We start from the raw sequence: 18,394 nt of genomic DNA, 5'->3' as shown, positions 1-18,394 counted from the left end.
AACCACAGACGGTGCAGCTACTGTAGGTGTCTGAGACGGAAACCACAGACGGTGCAGCTACTGTAGGTGTCTGAGACAGAAACCACAGACGGTGCAGCTACTGTAGGTGTCTGAGATGGAAACCACAGACGGTGCAGCTACTGTAGGTGTCTGAGACAGAAACTACAGACGGTGCAGCTACTGTAGGGTCTGAGATGGAAACCACAGACGGTGCAGTTACTCTAGGTGTCTGAGAGACAGAAACCACAGACGGTGCAGCTACTGTAGGTGTCTGAGAGACAGAAACCACAGACGGTGCAGCTACTGTAGGTGTCTGAGACGGAAACCACAGATGGTGCAGCTACTGTAGGTGTCTGAGACGGAAACCACAGACGGTGCAGCTACTGTAGGTGTCTGAGACAGAAACCACAGACGTGCAGCTACTGTAGGTGTCTGAGAGACAAACCACAGACGGTGCAGTTACTGTAGGTGTCTGATATGGAAACCACAGACGTTGCAGCTACTGTAGGTGTCTGAGACGGAAACCAGAGACGGTGCAGCTACTGTAGGTGTCTGAGAGACAAACCACAGATGGTGCAGCTACTGTAGGTGTCTGAGAGACAGAAACCACAGACGTTGCAGCTACTGTAGGTGTCTGAGAGACAAACCACAGACGGTGCAGCTACTGTAGGTGTCTGAGAGACAAACCACGGATGGTGCAGCCTCTGTCGGTGTCTGAGAGACAAACCACAGACGGTGCAGCTACTGTAGGTGTCTGAGAGACAAACCACAGACGGTGCAGCTACTGTAGGTGTCTGAGAGACAGAAACCACAGACAGTGCAGCTACTGTTGGTGTCTGAGATGGAAAACACAGACGGTGCAGCTACTGCAGGTGTCTGAGAGACAGAAACCACAGACGGTGCAGCTACTGTAGTTGTCTGAGAGACAGAAACCACAGACGGGCAGCTACTGTAGGTGTCTGAGACGGAAACCACAGACGGTGCAGCGGCTGTAGGTGTCTGAGACGGAAACCACAGACGGTGCAGCTACTGTAGGTGTCTGAGACGGAAACCACAGACGGTGCAGCTACTGTAGGTGTCTGAGACGGAAACCACAGACGGTGCAGCTACTGTAGGTGTCTGAGACGGAAACCACAGACGGTGCAGCTACTGTAGGTATCTGTGACAGAAACCACAGACGGTGCAGCTACTGTAGGTGTCTGAGACGGAAACCACAGACGGTGCAGCTACTGTAGGTGTCTGAGAGACAAACCACAGACGGTGCAGCTACTGTAGGTGTCTGAGACAGAAACCACAGACGGTGCAGCTACTGTAGGTGTCTGAGAGACAGAAACCACAGACGGTGCAGCTACTGTAGGTGTCTGAGAGACAGAAACCACAGACGTGCAGCTACTGTAGGTGTCTGAGATGGAAACCACAGACGGTGCAGCTACTGTAGGTGTCTGAGACGGAAACCACAGACGGTGCAGCTACTGTAGGTGTCTGAGATGGAAACCACAGACGGTGCAGCTACTGTAGGTGTCTGGGAGACAAACCACAGACAGTGCAGCTACTGTAGGTGTCTAGGAGACAAACCACAGACGGTGCAGCTACTGTAGGTGTCTGAGACAGGAACCACAGACGGTGCAGCTACTGTAGGTGTCTGAGACGGAAACCACAGACGGTGCAGCTACTGTAGGTGTCTGAGACGGAAACCACAGACGGTGCAGCTACTGTAGGTATCTGAGACAGAAACCACAGACGGTGCAGCTACTGTAGGTGTCTGAGACGGAAACCACAGACGGTGCAGCTACTGTAGGTGTCTGAGACGGAAACCACAGACGGTGCAGCTACTGTAGGTGTCTGAGAGACAAACCACAGACGGTGCAGCTACTGTAGGTGTCTGAGAGACAAACCACAGACGGTGCAGCTACAGTAGGTGTCTGAGAGACAAACCACAGACGGTGCAGCTACTGTAGGTGTCTGAGATGGAAACCACAGACGGTGCAGCTACTGTAGGTGTCTGAGATGGAAACCACAGACGGTGCAGCTACTGTAGGTGTCTGAGACAGAAACCACAGACAGTGCAGCTACTGTAGGTGTCTGAGAGACAAACCACAGACGGTGCAGCTACTGTAGGTGTCTGAGAGACAAACCACAGACGGTGCAGCTACTGTAGGTGTCTGAGAGACAAACCACAGACGGTGCAGCTACTGTAGGTGTCTGAGAGACAAACCACAGACGGTGCAGCTACTGTAGGTGTCTGAGACAGAAACCACAGACGGTGCAGCTACTGTAGGTGTCTGAGAGACAAACCACAGACGGTGCAGCTACTGTAGGTGTCTGAGAGACAAACCACAGACGGTGCAGCTACAGTAGGTGTCTGAGACAGAAACCACAGACAGTGCAGCTACTGTAGGTGTCTGAGACGGAAACCACAGATGGTGCAGCTACTGTAGGTGTCTGAGACGGAAACCACAGACGGTGCAGCTACTGTAGGTATCTGAGACAGAAACCACAGACGGTGCAGCTACTGTAGGTGTCTGAGACGGAAACCACAGACGGTGCAGCTACTGTAGGTGTCTGAGACGGAAACCACAGACGGTGCAGCTACTGTAGGTGTCTGAGAGACAAACCACAGACGGTGCAGCTACTGTAGGTGTCTGAGACAGAAACCACAGACGGTGCAGCTACTGTAGGTGTCTGAGAGACAGAAACCACAGACGGTGCAGCTACTGTAGGTGTCTGAGACGGAAACCACAGACGGTGCAGCTACTGTAGGTGTCTGAGAGACAGAAACCACAGACGGTGCAGCTACTGAAGGTGTCTGAGACGGAAACCACAGACGGTGCAGCTACTGTAGGTGTCTGAGATGGAAACCACAGACGGTGCAGCTACTGTAGTTGTCTGAGAGACAGAAACCACAGACGGTGCAGCTACTGTAGTTGTCTGAGAGACAGAAACCACAGACGGTGCAGCTACTGTAGGTGTCTGAGATGGAAACCACAGACGGTGCAGCTACTGTAGTTGTCTGAGAGACAGAAACCACAGACGGTGCAGCTACTGTAGTTGTCTGAGAGACAGAAACCACAGACGTTGCAGCTACTGCAGGTGTCTGAGAGACAGAAACCACAGACGGTGCAGCTACTGCAGGTGTCTGAGAGACAGAAACCACAGACGGTGCAGCTACTGTAGTTGTCTGAGAGACAGAAACCACAGACGGTGCAGCTACTGTTGGTGTCTGAGACGGAAACCACAGACGGTGCAGCTACTGTAGGTGTCTGAGACAGAAACCTCAGACGGTGCAGCGGCTGTAGGTGTCTGAGACAGAAACCACAGACGGTGCAGCTACTGTAGGTGTCTGGGAGACAAACCACAGACGGTGCAGCTGCTGTAGATGTCTGAGACAGAAACCACAGACGGTGCAGCTACTGTAGGTGTCTGAGACGGAAACCACAGACGGTGCAGCTACTGTAGGTGTCTGAGACGGAAACCACAGACGGTGCAGCTACTGTAGGCATCTGAGACGGAAACCACAGACGGTGCAGCTACTGTAGGTGTCTGAGAGACGGAAACCACAGACGGTGCAGCTACTGTAGGTGTCTGAGAGACAAACCACAGACGGTGCAGCTACTGTAGGTGTCTGAGACAGAAACCACAGACGGTGCAGCTACTGTAGGTGTCTGAGAGACAGAAACCACAGACGGTGCAGCTACTGTAGGTGTCTGAGACGGAAACCACAGACGGTGCAGCTACTGTAGGTGTCTGAGAGACAGAAACCACAGACGGTGCAGCTACTGTAGGTGTCTGAGACGGAAACCACAGACGGTGCAGCTACTGTAGGTGTCTGAGATGGAAACCACAGACGGTGTAGCTACTGTAGGTTTCTGAGAGACAAACCACAGACGGTGCAGCTACTGTATGTGTCTGAGACGGAAACAACAGACGGTGCAGCTACTGTAGGTGTCTGAGAGACAGAAACCACAGACGGTGCAGCTACTGTAGGTGTCTGAGAGACAAACCACAGACGGTGCAGCTACTGTAGGTGTCTGAGAGACAAACCACTGACGGTGCAGCTACTGTAGGTGTCTGAGAGACAAACCACAGACGGTGCAGCTACTGTAGGCGTCTGAGAGACAGAAACCACAGACGGTGCAGTTACTGTAGGTGTCTGAGAGACAGAAACCACAGACGGTGCAGTTACTGTAGATGTCTGAGACAGAAACCACAGACGGTGCAGCTACTGTAGGTGTCTGAGACAGAAACCACAGACGGTGCAGCTATTGTAGGTGTCTGAGATGGAAACCACAGACGGTGCAGCTACTGTAGGTGTCTGAGATGGAAACCACAGACGGTGCAGCTACTGTAGGTGTCTGAGACGGAAACCACAGACGGTGCAGCTACTGTATGTGTCTGAGAGACAGAAACCACAGACGGTGCAGCTACTGTAGGTGTCTGAGACGGAAACCACAGACGGTGCAGCTACTGTAGGTGTCTGAGACGGAAACCACAGACGGTGCATCTACGGTAGGTGTCTGAGACGGAAACCACAGACGGTTCAGCTACTGTAGGTGTCTGAGAGACAAACCACAGACGGTGCAGCTACTATAGGTGTCTGAGAGACAGACCACAGACCGTGCAGCTACTGTAGGTGTCTGAGACGGAAACCACAGACGGTGCAGCTACTGTGGGTGTCTGAGAGACAGAAACCACAGACGGTGCAGCTACTGTAGGTGTCTGAGACGGAAACTACAGACGGTGCAGCTACTGTAGGTATCTGAGAGACAGAAACCACAGACGGTGCAGCTACTGTAGGTGTCTGAGAGACAAACCACAGACGGTGCAGTTACTGTAGGTGTCTGAGAGACAGACCACAGACGGTGCAGCTACTGTAGGTGTCTGAGACGGAAACCACAGATGGTGCAGCTACTGTAGGTGTCTGAGAGACAGAAACCACAGACGGTGCAGCTACTGTAGATGTCTTAGAGACAAACCACAGATGGTGCAGCTACTGTAGGTGTCTGAGAGACAGAAATCACAGACGGTGCAGCTACTGTAGGTGTCTGAGAGACAGAAACCACAGACGGTGCAGCTACTGCAGGTGTCTGAGAGACAAACCACAGAAGGTGCAGTTACTGTAGGTGTCTGAGACAGAAACCACAGACGGTGCAGCTACTGTAGGTGTCTGAGACGGAAACTACAGACGGTGCAGCTACTGTAGGTGTCTGACAGACAAACCACAGAAGGTGCAGTTACTGTAGGCGTCTGAGAGACAGAAACTACAGACGGTGCAGCTACTGTAGGTGTCTGACAGACAAACCACAGAACGTGCAGTTACTGTAGGTGTCTGAGACGGAAACCACAGACGGTCCAGCTACTGTAGGTGTCTGAGACGGAAACTACAGACGGTGCACCTACTGTAGGTGTCTGAGACGTAAACCACAGACGGTGCAGCTACTGTAGGTGTCTGAGATGGAAACCACAGACGGTGCAGCTACTGTAGGTGTCTGAGAGACAGACCACAGACGGTGCAGCTACTGTAGGTGTCTGAGACAGAAACTACAGACGGTGCAGCTACTGTAGGTGTCTGAGATGGAAACCACAGACGGTGCAGCTACTGTAGGTGTCTGAGACAGAAACCACAGACGGTGCACCTACTGTAGGTGTCTGAGAGACAAACCACAGATGGTGCAGCTACTGTAGGTGTCTGAGACGGAAACCACTGACAGTGCAGCTACTGTAGGTGTCAGAGACAGAAATCACAGATGGTGCAGCTACTGTAGGTGTCTGAGACGGAAACCACAGACGGTGCAGCTACTGTAGGTGTCTGAGAGACAAACCACAGACGGTGCAGCTACTGTAGGTGTCTGAGACGGAAACCACAGACGGTGCAGCTACTGTAGGTGTCTGAGAGACAAACCACAGACGGTGCAGCTACTGTAGGTGTCTGAGAGACAGACCACAGACGGTGAAGCTACTGTAGGTATCTGAGGCAGAAACCACAGACGGTGCAGTTACTGTATGTGTCTGAGAGACAATCCACAGATGGTGCAGCTACTGTAGGTGTCTGAGATGGAAACCACAGACGGTGCAGCTACTGTAGGTGTCTGAGATGGAAACCACAGACGGTGCAGCTACTGTAGGTGTCCGAGAGACAAACTACAGACTGTGCAGCTACTGTAGGTGTCTGAGAGACAAACCACAGACGGTGCAGTTACTGTAGGTGTTGGAGACGGAAACCACAGACGGTGCAGCTACTGTAGGTGTCTGAGACAGAAACCACAGACGGTGCAGCTACTGTAGGTGTCTGAGACAGAAACCACAGACGGTGCAGCTACTGTAGGTGTCTGAGACAGAAACCACAGACGGTGCAGCTACTGTAGGTGTCTGAGAGACAAACCACAGACGGTGCAGCTACTGTAGGTGTCTGAGAGACAGACCACAGACGGTGCAGCTACTGTAACAAAGAACAGTACAGCACAGAAACAGGCCATTCAGCACTCTTAACCTCTTAAACATTGCTATCCTATCTGCTTCCACCACCTCCCCCAGCAGCACATTCCAGGCACTCACCACGCTCCGAGTAAAAAACTTCCCTCACACCTCTCAAAGAACAAAGTAAAGTACACCATAGGAACCGGCCCTTCGGCCCTCCAATCCTGTTGCCGACCATGCTGCCGTCCAAACTAAAATCTTCCACACTTCCTGGGTCCGTATCCCTCTATTCCCATCCTATTCATGTATTTGTCAAGATGCCCCTCAAATGTCACTATCGTCTCTGCTTCCACCACCTCCTGCGGCAGCGAGTTCCAGGGACCCACTACCCTCTGTGTAAAAGACTTGCCTCATACATCTCCTCTAAACCTTGCCCCATGCACCTTAAATCTATTCCCCCGAGTAATTGACCCCTCTACCCTGGGAAAAAGCCTCTGACTATCCACTCTGTCTATGCCCCTCATAATTTTGTAGACCTCTATCAGGTCGCCCCTCAACCTCCGTCGTTCCAGTGAGAACAAACCGAGTTTATTCAACCTCTCCTCATAGCTAATACCCTCCAGACCAGGCAACATCCTGGTAAATCTCTTCTGCACCCTCTCTAAAGCCTCCACATCCTTCCGGTAGTGTGGCGACCAGAACTGAACACTACACTCCAAGTGTGGCCTAACTAAGGTTCTATACAGCTGCAACATGACTTGCCAATTCTTTTACTCAATGCCCCGGCCAATGAAGGCAAGCATGCCGTAGGCCTTCTTGACTACCTTCTCCACCTGTGCTGCCCCTTTCAGTGACCTGTGGACCTGTACACCAAGATCTCTCTGACTGTTAATACTCTTGAGGGTTCTACCATTCACTGTATATTCCCTACCTGCATTAGACCTTCCAAAATGCATTACCTCATATTTGTCCGGATTAAACTCCATCTGCCATCTCTCCGCCCAAGTCTCCAAACAATCTAAATCCTGCTGTATCCTCTGACAGTCCTCATCGCTATCCGCAATTCCACCAACCTTTGTGTCGTCTGCAAACTTACTAATCAGACCAGTTACATTTTCCTCCAAATCATTTATATATACTACAAACAGCAAAGGTCCCAGCACTGAACCCTGCGGAACACCACTAGTCACAGCCCTCCAGTCAGAAAAGCACCCTTCATTGCTACCCTTTGTCTTCTATGACTTAGCCAGTTCTGTATCCATCTTGTCAGCTCACCCCTGATCCTGTATGACTTCACCTTTTGTACCAGTCTACCATGAGGGACCTCTCCTCCAAACTTTCCCCCTCGCACCTTAAACCGATGTCCCCTGGTAATTGAATTTTCCATCCTGGGAAAAAGCTTCTGACTATCCACTCTGTCCATACCACTCAATTTTGTAAACCTCTGTCAGGTCACTCCTCCCACTTAGTAATTTCAGTGAAAACAAAATCGGATTCCGACATCTCGAGGGACTCTGGAGAATCCCAGGAGGCGCGGCGGCTGGAGGGCTTTCCCAGCATTCTCCGGCCACGATGAGCTCAAGCGAGAGCCCAACACGGCAGGAGATTCACTGAAAGGGGCTGGTTTAGCACACTGGGCTAAATCGCTGGCTTTTAAAGCAGACCAAGCCAGGCCAGCAGCACGGTTCAATTCCCGTACCAGCCACCCTGAACAGGTGCCGAAATGTGGCAACTAGGGGCTTTTCACAGTAACTTCATTGAAGCCTACTTGTGACAATAAGCGATTTTCAGTTCATTTTCAGATTTGCGCCCTGAATCATCTACTCCTGACTTTGTAAGTAGATAATGTGGGATTAACGTACAAAACCCAAATCCATTCATTAAGTTACATTTTTGAAACTGATATTCGATCCATCTTGCTATCATTTCAAACATTGAGAAATTAAAGAATACACAGACGAATGACATGCTTTTCAACACTCAGTTACAGATATTATAGCACACATTTATCAGCCAAACAGCACTCTCACCTCCCAGTCAGAAACTTATTGATTCAAATCCCACTCCAGATTTCAGCAGTGCAGGATTTCGGGAGTGAACGATGGTTATCTGACCAATATTTATCTTTGAACCGCCATCATTCAATAAATGGACTACTTGGTCATTATTTCATAGCTGTTTGAGCTGTGCATTATAACAGGAACTCTACTGCAAAAGTATTTTGTTGGCGTAAAGTGCTTTGGAATTTCCTGAAATTGCTACAGACACTACGGAAATGCAATTCCTCCTTTCTGCTATATCATTTTTGTTTCTGTAGGCTCTGTCTGGAGGATTTGGGGTAGCAATTAACGTGACTACCTTGGTCTACGCTGCCTTCGAACTCGCAAAAGGAGCAAAGTCTGAAGCTGGAGAATCCCTGAGGATCGCAGCTCAAAAAATTCAAGATAATATAGCGGATGTCAACAAAACCTTGGATGAAATTGAGTAAGTTTTAAGAATGTGGTTGCATTGCAGAGAGTGCGGAGGAGATTCCCCAGGGTGTTGCCTGGGTTGGAGTGTTCAGCTATGAAGAAAGGCTGGAGTTGTTCTCCTTCGAGCAGAGAAGGCTGAGGCGCCTGGTAGAGGTGTACAAAATTATGAGGGACATAGAAAGAAACATTTCCTCTTAGTAGAGGACTCATTAACCAGGGAGCATTGGTTTAAGGTAAAGGGCAGTAGGTTTAGAGGGGTTTTGAGAGAAAACCTTGAGGGTTGTGGGAATCTGGAAGTCACTGCCTGAAAGGGTGATTCAGGCGAGAACCCTCACAGCCCCTGAGAAGAATTTGGATGAGCTTTTGAAATGACAGTTTACGAAGCTACAGACCAAGTGCTGGAAAATGGGATTAGACTAAATAGATGCTTGATGACTGGCACACACGTGATGGGCCGAAGGGCCTCTTTCTGTGCTGTAAAACTCTAAGCTGATTCTGGATTACTGGTGGGGAGCTACAATCGGACCTTGTGACAGCCAGTTGTTAAATTTGGAATCACGGAACGTGCATTGTATTTAACACAATACATTGTCAAACATTGGAATGAAAAAACAGGGTATCCATGACTTGTTAAACTGAAAGAGAATTAAAACTAATTTGTTTTATTGGCCTATTTAAACAGGTTTCAGGTTCTACATTACCTGTTTATTTTCTTTTTATAAACTTAGAGTGCCCAATTCTAACTTTTCCATTAAGGGGTAATTTAGCATGGCCATTCCACCGACCCTGCACATCTTTGGGTTGTGGGGGTGAGACCCACACAGACACAGGGAGAATGTACAAACTCCACACAGGCAGTGACCGTGGGCTGGGATCGAACCTGGGTCCTCGGTGCTGTGAGACAGCAGTGCTAACCACTACGCCACCGTGCCACCCAACATTATCTGTTTTTAACGCTTTGACCCCAAGAATCACATGATCCAATCAATGGTGGACCAAGGCTTCCATTAGATAGCCCAGACCAATGACCGCAGAGATTTCTGGGATCAGACTGTGTACACAATTTGGCCAGGTGCTCCAACCAGTATGGGTACGGGAGGAGCATCTGCTGGCAGGAGGGTTAGGGAAGGGAAATTAGTGGTGAATCTGAATCCCAAAGGCTGAGCTGATTCTCCGGTCCCCCAGCAGTGTGTTTCTCAGTGGCACGCCATTCACTGGCGGTGGGATTCTCCACTTCCACCACTTGGGATTCCTGCCAGCTTTAACATTTAGGTGGGACGGGTTAAGGGCCTTAAATGGTCACTTGAGAGCCTAATTGGTGGGTTTCCTACCCGAGGCTCTGCCCACCCAAGTGAGAAATTGTGGGTGGGATTCTCCCATTCTGCGGCAGAGTGTCCGCGCCGTCGGAAACGCTGTACCATTCCACGACGTGAACGGGCCGCTGGGAGTACAGATTCTGGGCCAGCATGGGAGCTGGAGCGGGTCATGCCGGATCAGCATCCCATCCCGTCGCAAACGGTGTAGTGGCACCGGCGTCAACGAGGACATGCGCAGTGGCGCCGGCACCAGCGCAACATGGCGAGGGATCTCAGGGGCCGGCGCATAGGAAAATAGGCCCGTGGAGCGAGAGGCCAACCCACCAATCAGTGGGCCCCGATTGCGGGCCAGGCCCTATCGGAGGCCCCCCCCCCCCCACCCGGGGTCAGAGCCTCGCCCCCCCCCCCCCCCCCAGGCCGCCCCCTGACCCTGCGTGCAGAGCTCCCGCCGGCTGCGACCAGGTGTGGACGGCGCCGGCGGGGCTCTGCCTTGTCAGAGCGGTCGCTCGGCCCGTCCGGGCCGGAGAATCGGCGGCCGGCCCAAAGGCGCCGATTCTCCACCTCTACGGAGAATCGTGTGCCGGCGTTGGGGTGGCAAAGCGCGGTTGTGGGGATTCTCCAGCCCAACACGGGCTGGGAGAATCCCGACCCTGGCCCCTATAGGGGCCAGCACGCGCTGGAACAGATCACACTGCTCCAGCCTCCCATCCCGGCACGAACTGTGCAACGCGCCAACCCACGCATGCACAGAGGCACTGGCGTCAACGAGGGCATGCCCAGTGGCACCGGCACCAACCCGCGCATGTGTGGTGGCCTCCCTCAACATGTCGGCCCCGATGCAACATGGCGCGGGGGTTCAGGGGCCGGCGTGTAAGAAAATAGGCCCGGGGAGTGAGAGACCGGTCTGCCAATCGGCGGGCCCCGATCACAGGCCAGGTCCCATCGGAGCCCCCACCCCTCCCCCTGGGGTCGGAGCACCCCTCTCCCCCACAGGCCGCCCCCCGACCCTGCGTGCAGATTTCCCGCCGGCTGTGACGAGGTGTGGTCGGCGCCGGTGGGACTACCTTTTTAGAGCGGCCGTTCAGCCCATCCGGGCCGGAGAATCGGCAGCCCAGCCGCATAGAGCAGTCTGCAACCGGCGCCAATATGGAGAATCGCGTGCCGGCGCCAGGGCGGCTTGATGCGGTTGCAGGGATTCTCTGGCCCCGCACGGGGCTGGGAGAATCCCACCCTGTGTCTGGATTTGGGAGGGGGAATTCTATCCATCAATTTTACACTTGTTTTTTTTTGGTAAGGTGGGGGGAGTGGGAGTGTGTAAAATTCTGCCTTACTGTTTTTCTTTTCTGACCCAACATGAAAGAAGCTCACAGTGATGAAGCATTGCTCGGTGTCGTGACGGGAAATAAACCAGAGCATAGAGAACATCCAGGCAGTGGTGGTCACACACGATAAAGTTTCTGATAATCACTGGCCAAACTAATAGATTGGAAAATGATCCAACTATGAGGGAATGAGCTACCTGGAGGAAATTACTGACAGACAACAGTGGGCATAATTTAAAAGAAAGATCAATAAAGTTCAGGAAATATATATTCCGTAAAAGTTTATTGCAAATGAGCCAAGAATGGGATGGTCTAGATAAATAAAGTGTTGAAGATAAAACTGAATCTAAAATAAATCATAAAGTACAAAATTAATAAAGGAGAGAATGATTAAAGGGACTATTATAAGCTCAGGAAATTGATTTTTAAAAAGTTAATTATAAAGAGAAAATGCAGTTTGAAAATATCAAAGTATATAAAGAAGTAAAGTATGTAGCCATATAGGTACCAAAAGAGGATTACATTTAGGAATAGGGTCACTAACGAGCAAGGTAATTGATGCTGAATTGACAGGAAACCTGAAAAAGAATTATTAGGAGTAATTTTGGCCTAACTGCCAGGCAGAAAGCCCACACGATTGGGTGGATTTACACGTGTTTAAAAGTGTTCTCCATTAACTTCACTGGTGATGATATCTTCCAGGTTGGAAAACCAGCTATGTATCGATTCCCGTCAGATTCCTGAATGGCAGGATAGGCCTCGGCTTTCCCTGAAAAACAATTGAAAACAAGATATAATAACAGTAAAAATGTCCAGCATGATAATTTAGCAGTTCCAATAGAACAAAAGGAGATACCAAACTAATCAAATATGAGGAGAAACATCGTGTCTAGATGGATTGCACTCATGGATTCTAAATGAAACCAGGAAGGAGATAGCGAGACACAGTATCTGTAGGTAATGATTCATTGGAAAGGGAATAGTGCCAGAAAAGACCCTATTGATTATTTTCAAAGCTGGAGCAGACCAGCAGGTGTGATTTTCCCAGCTCAATGATGTCTATCAGTCTCATCCCAGGATTTGGGATATGATTTGAATCTTTTGGTTAGGGCAGTGGAACAGATTTAATGTGATGTGATTTGTGGGACTTGAGATTAGTGTAATTCTGAAAACAGGGGCTGGATTCTCCGATCCCGGACGCCAAAATCGCGTTCAGCGACAGGGCGCAGAATCCCGGATGATGCCGAAAGCAGCGTACTTGGAGAGTGTGCCACACACCGTATCCACGGCCTCCGTACATTGGCGGAGGGCCGGCCCATGATGTTCCGTCTTCGACTGGTCGAGTGCCCAATGGCGTGGGTCACGTGTGGTCTCACCTGTCAGTCCAGCACTGCCACAGTCGGGGTAGGGCCGGTCCGCGGCAGTGATGCACATATTCGGGGCTGGGGGCACTGTGGTGGGCCCTGTGTGTGTCCAGGGCGTGCGAGCTGGCCAAAGGGGGGACTATTTTGCGGGCCGGGTCCAAGAGCCACCGTGCGCATACGTAGCCACGGATTCTGAAATTCTCCGGGCGTATGGGCAGCTAGAGCTGGGAGCTCTATGCTGCCTCCCTGCTAGCCCCCAGCAAAATGGGGAATCAGTGGCCGTTCTGCACCTGTGTTCCTGGCGTAGAACACAACCGTTTTCACGCCGACGTGGGGACATAGTCTCCAAATAGAAGAATCCAGCCCCAGGTATTTAGATACAAATGCTTGTTGGATGAATTGGATATGTGGAATAATCGGAGATATAATCATGGTCTCCCAGCTGTTGACTCCACATGGTGGGTGGTGTCTGACAACTTTGGGTTCACCGGTGAGGAACTCTGCCACACTCCTTTTCAGTAATGATCACTTGGAGAGTAATAGCGTGAATCCCAGTTCATGTTCAATGGTTCCCCCCAGTATGAGCTATCATTCAGCATTGGAAACATTCGGGAGATATTCCATAAGAAAACAAGCCAAGATCTAAACTGCTCTGTCTTTTCCACAGGAAACAACTGGGAAAAATCCAAACTGAGGGCTTACCTGGATATGAAGCCGGCAGAAAATATTTAGAGGCTTCTTATTGGTCAGAAGAAGAAGAATGGCAACATTTAGACCTGGTCCAAGACCCCTCACAGCAGATTGGACAAATGCCATCGCAGTTAGAGCCTGAGCCATCCAGATCAGTATCCTCCTTGGTCAGTGTTTCTTTTCCAGAAGGTTCTGCTGTTATCATTTTCAGCTCCTCTGCACTCATCCTTTGTTTCTTTACCTCTTCTTTTTTCCTTGCGCCATCATTACCGTTGCCACTTCTGTTCTCCATCCCATCACAGGCCACTCATTTTATTCATTCCGCCCCTTCCGCCATCTTTAACTTACGTAAACATCTCTAACTTTTTTTAAAATAATTTTAGAGTACCCAATTCATTTTTCCAATTGAGGGACAATTTAGTGTGGCCAATCCACCTACCCTGCACACCTTTGTGTTGCGGGGGCGAAACCCACGCAAACGGACAGTGACCCAGAGCTGGAATCGAACCTAGGACCTCGGCACCAACAGGGCTAACCAACTGCGCCATCATGCTGCCCAAAACATCTCTAATTTTATCCAATTCTGATGAAAGGTCGTCTACGTGAGTTCCAGACTGCTCTCCTGTTTGCAACAAGAGAAGGATGGTGGGTATCTAACAACCAGCTTTGATTCAACCGCAGGAAAATGAATATGCCTTGGGTTTGTCTATTCCATTAACTGATGCAGCCTCGCCAAGCCAGGGGAGGTGACTGTAGTGTCATCTCAGTACACTGTGCCATATCAGAATCCCCATCGATTTCTAGAGATGGACACTGGATCAAACAGTGCTGCTTGCAGTACAGGGTAACCAATCACCCATGCATCAGGCAGGTCTCATGCAAAGGAGTGGCTTTCAAAATCACCTATTCCTCCAACTGAAATGTTATCACAGCACTTTCCGCTTTGCACATCTCCCTAATCTAACCCTTAGAAACTGGGGGTCACGGTGTAAGCTCTGTTTTCCAATATTAAAGGGAGAGACAGCAATGTGCTGGTGGGATTTAATATATTTTACCATGTGCCAGTCCAAAGATGTGAAAGTTAGGTGGATTGGCCATGCTAAATTGCCCTTAGTATCCAAAATTGCCCTTAGTGTTGGGTGGGGTCTGGGGTTATGGGGGATAGGGTGGAGGTGTGGGCCTTGGGTAAGGTGCTCTTTCCAAGAGCCGGTGCAGACTCGATGGGCTGAATGGCCTCCTTCTGCACTGTAAATTCTATGACTCTATGAAAAATGATCTTCAATTCCAAAGAGGGTGGTTTGGAGGAGGAACATGAAAGCGAGATGAACCTTTGAAGAGTGGAACTTGGTACAGTCAGCCATGTCAAATGCTGATGATCAGTTGAGAACGATGAGGAGGGATAGTTCCTCACTGTCACATCTGTGACACTGATGAACAAAGTCCCACTCAGTCCTGTGGGAAGGTAGAAACCTGATTGGAGAGATTCAACCTTGAAGTTGCAAAATAGGTAAGCCTGGATTTGGGAGGTGACAACATCTCCAAGGAATAGAAAGAGAGCATGCTGGAACCACTCAGCAGTTCAGGCAGCAACTATGAGGAAAGTAACTGTTGTTTCAGATAGTGACCATACTCAGAACTGGTAGATAAGGAAGAAACAAACAAGGATATTGTGACTGAGTGAGGTAAGGTGGGAGGAAGCTCATGTGGAACACAAACACCGACACAGGCCAGATGGACTGAGGGGCCTGTTTCTGTGTTGTAAAGTTTTATCTAGCTCACTTATGGAGATGAACAAGATCTTCAACATGTTTAGAGACAGGAAAATGGAGAGCAGGAAAGGGACGTCTGTGACAGGATAGATGGTTGGAGTGATAAAATGGCAAAAAGGACTAAGGAGGGGATAATACTTCCTGCCCATGTTGGTTTCCCCCAGGTGCTCCGGCTTCCTCCCACAGTCCAAAGAGGTGCAGGTTAGGTGAATCGGCCACGCTATATTGCCTCTTAGTGTCCAAAGAATTGCCTGTTTGGTGGGTTAGCCGTGATCAACGCATGGGGTTACGGGGATAGGATGGGGGAGTAGGCCTAGGTACAGTGCTCTTTCAGAGGGTTGGTGCAGACCTGATGGACTGAATGGCCTCATTCTGCACTGGAGGGATTTCATAGATTGCATGAGAGAGGAATGGAAGATGTGTTTCATTGTGGTATCATGCTGGAAGTGGCAGAAATAGAGGAGGGGAAGCAATTTAGCATGGAGGCTGGTGCGCCTCTGTGAGGGAAGGGAAGACTGAGGGAAGATAACAGAAAAATTCCAGTCTTCTGCTGGTGACACTGCCTGGGCATGTCTCTCTCTCTCTCTTTCTTTCTCCCCCCCCCCCCCCCCCCCCCCCCCCCCCCACCACCACCACCACCACCACCACCACCACCACCACCACCACTATACTTACCTTTGTGCCTCAGGGTGGATCCCTTCATCTGAATCTCATTTTTCAAAGCCTGTTTGAATATTCAGTAAAGGGGGCTAATGTGGTGGGGATGGGGGGGCTCACTAATTATATAACTGAATTAAAATATATTAAAGTGATGTTCTCATCAATTGTGGGTGTAAACCTCATTACATCACTGGCGAGGGGGGCAAAAAAATCAGGAAATGAGATCTCGCCAACGAGAATTTTGTTTCCTGATTCTCGTGAGATTTTGCGCCTGCATCACTCTCCATGCTGATGCCGGACGTAGGCATAAAAATCACCTCATAGGTTGACAGCCCAGTGCAGCTCTAACAGAGCATACACACTACCATCACACTATTTTGAAGGGGTGCAGGGCAGTTATCCCTGATCTCTTGATAACAGTTTATCTAGGCTCAATCAATATTATAAAATCAGATTATCTTGTCATTATCAGGTTGTTTACACCATCTTGCTATGTACAAATTAGCTGCTCTGTTTCCTGTGTGACAACAAAGCAGTCATTCATGCTCAACCTGTGATTGCGAAAGGCACAATTAAATGCAAGTCTTCTTTTCTTTCAGACTTCCCAGGACAATTTTTACTGACTCACTCTGGTATCACGGCAGTCAACTCTACACAGATAACTTTACACTTCCAGCTAGTTGCTGATCACTATTCAAGCTCTCTCCTGGGATGAAGGCTAAGTGAAGCCGAGCAGCTGTAACTTGTCAAATAAAGTCAACAGTTCTAAACGTGTTGCAGGACCAGAGGGATCTGGGGTTATATGATGCGACTGCAATACTGTTGTTCCAACTCCTCAAATGCTTTCTTTGAGGGCAGATTCCCACCACTGTGCATCATCCAAAAATCACCTCTACTGTTTTTTGACCATCAAATAAGGGACAAAGCCTATTTTGAACAGCACCACATCACCTGGGACAAATTATGTGCAGTTCATCCTGTACATGTTTACATGGAAGCTGAAAAAGAATGAGTGAAGAAGAAGCTACTTATGATATTCTGTGCTTCTGGCCAACCTACTCACACACAATGCATTAGACTCCAGCATGATTATCAATTGGGAAATGCAACTCTTCATCCTACGCTTTTCAGTCAGAGAGCTCTGACTATGTAATGAACTGTGTAATGAATTGTAATGTAATGAACTATGACTGAGGTATCGGCTCAAATTAGTTCTTGCCAAGACTCATCGCCCAAGTACCCATCACCACGTGTTGCTTTTAGACTTCATCTTCAGCCTCTTACAAAACAACAAATTAATATGGAACTGGATTACTTCCAGCTTTCTGGTGAAAATTCTCCCTCTTAGATCTCCCCATGAGCAGCTAATAGTCCATTCTGTGGCCTGGTCCCATAGGATCTGTTGTGTTATGCTTCTTCACGTAGCCTAAGCTGCTTCCTTGATGTATACTCTGACAAAGGAAGGTTCAGAGTTGGAGATAGCTTCAGCACATTTATTGAACAGAACAATTCTCCTACTTGGATTTGACTTTCCTGCTGATCTTACTATAGTAACTCAATCTAATTAACCAGTCTGCTCTAAGCCATGCGGTGGGTGTGATGCTTCCTGATAGAATAGAATTAGAATTTACAGTGCAGAAGGAGGCCATTCGGCCCATCGAGTCTGCACCGGCTCTTGGAAAGAGCACACTACCCAAGGTCAACACCTCCCCCTATCCCAATAACCCAGTAACCCCACCCAACACTAAGGGCAATTTTGTACACTAAGGGTAATTTTGTACACTAAGGGCAATTTATCATGGCCAATCCACCTAACCTGCACATCTTTGGACTGTGGGAGGAAACCGGAGCACCCGGAGGAAACCCACGCACACACGGGGAGGATGTGCAGACTCCGCACAGACAGTGACCCAAGACAGTAGGGCCAGTCAAGGACAGTGGTGGGAAGTTGTGTGTGGAGGCTGAGGAGATAAGCGAGATACTAAATGAATACTTTTCGTCAGTATTCACTCAAGAAAAAGATAATATTGTGGAGGAGAATGCTGAGACCCAGGCTATTAGAATAGATGGCATTGAGGTGCGTAGGGAAGAAGTGTTGGCAATTCTGGACAAGGTGAAAATAGATAAGTCCCCGGGGCCGGATGGGATTTATCCTAGGATTCTCTGGGAAGTCAGGGAAGAGATTGCTGAGCCTTTGGCTTTGATTTTTAGGTCATCATTGGCTACAGGAATAGTGCCAGAGGACTGGAGGATAGCAAATGTGGTCCCTTTGTTCAAGAAGGGGAGTAGAGATAACCCCGGTAACTATAGGCCGGTGAGCCTAACGTCTGTGGTGGGTAAAGTCTTGGAGAGGATTATAAAAGATACGATTTATAATCATCTAGATAG

At 49.5% G+C, this 18,394-nt stretch overlaps 1 protein-coding gene across 1 annotated transcript in view; it reads left to right on the top strand.

The window, feature by feature from the left end:
* Nucleotides 1-17,168, top strand: part of LOC119976519 (neoverrucotoxin subunit alpha-like) — a 98,123-nt gene extending 80,955 nt beyond the window's left edge. The window contains exons 6-8 of the mRNA XM_038817065.1: nucleotides 8,732-8,898; nucleotides 13,555-13,744; nucleotides 16,606-17,168. Coding sequence (XP_038672993.1) covers nucleotides 8,732-8,898; nucleotides 13,555-13,744; nucleotides 16,606-16,629 — 381 coding nt within the window. The 3' untranslated portion in view covers nucleotides 16,630-17,168. The remainder of the gene's footprint in view (nucleotides 1-8,731; nucleotides 8,899-13,554; nucleotides 13,745-16,605) is intronic.
* Nucleotides 17,169-18,394: the final 1,226 nt, after the last annotated feature.

This window comes from Scyliorhinus canicula, chromosome 13, assembly GCF_902713615.1.
Source record: "Scyliorhinus canicula chromosome 13, sScyCan1.1, whole genome shotgun sequence".
Lineage (NCBI taxonomy): Eukaryota > Metazoa > Chordata > Chondrichthyes > Carcharhiniformes > Scyliorhinidae > Scyliorhinus > Scyliorhinus canicula.
This window is presented reverse-complemented; position numbering and strand designations above follow the sequence as displayed.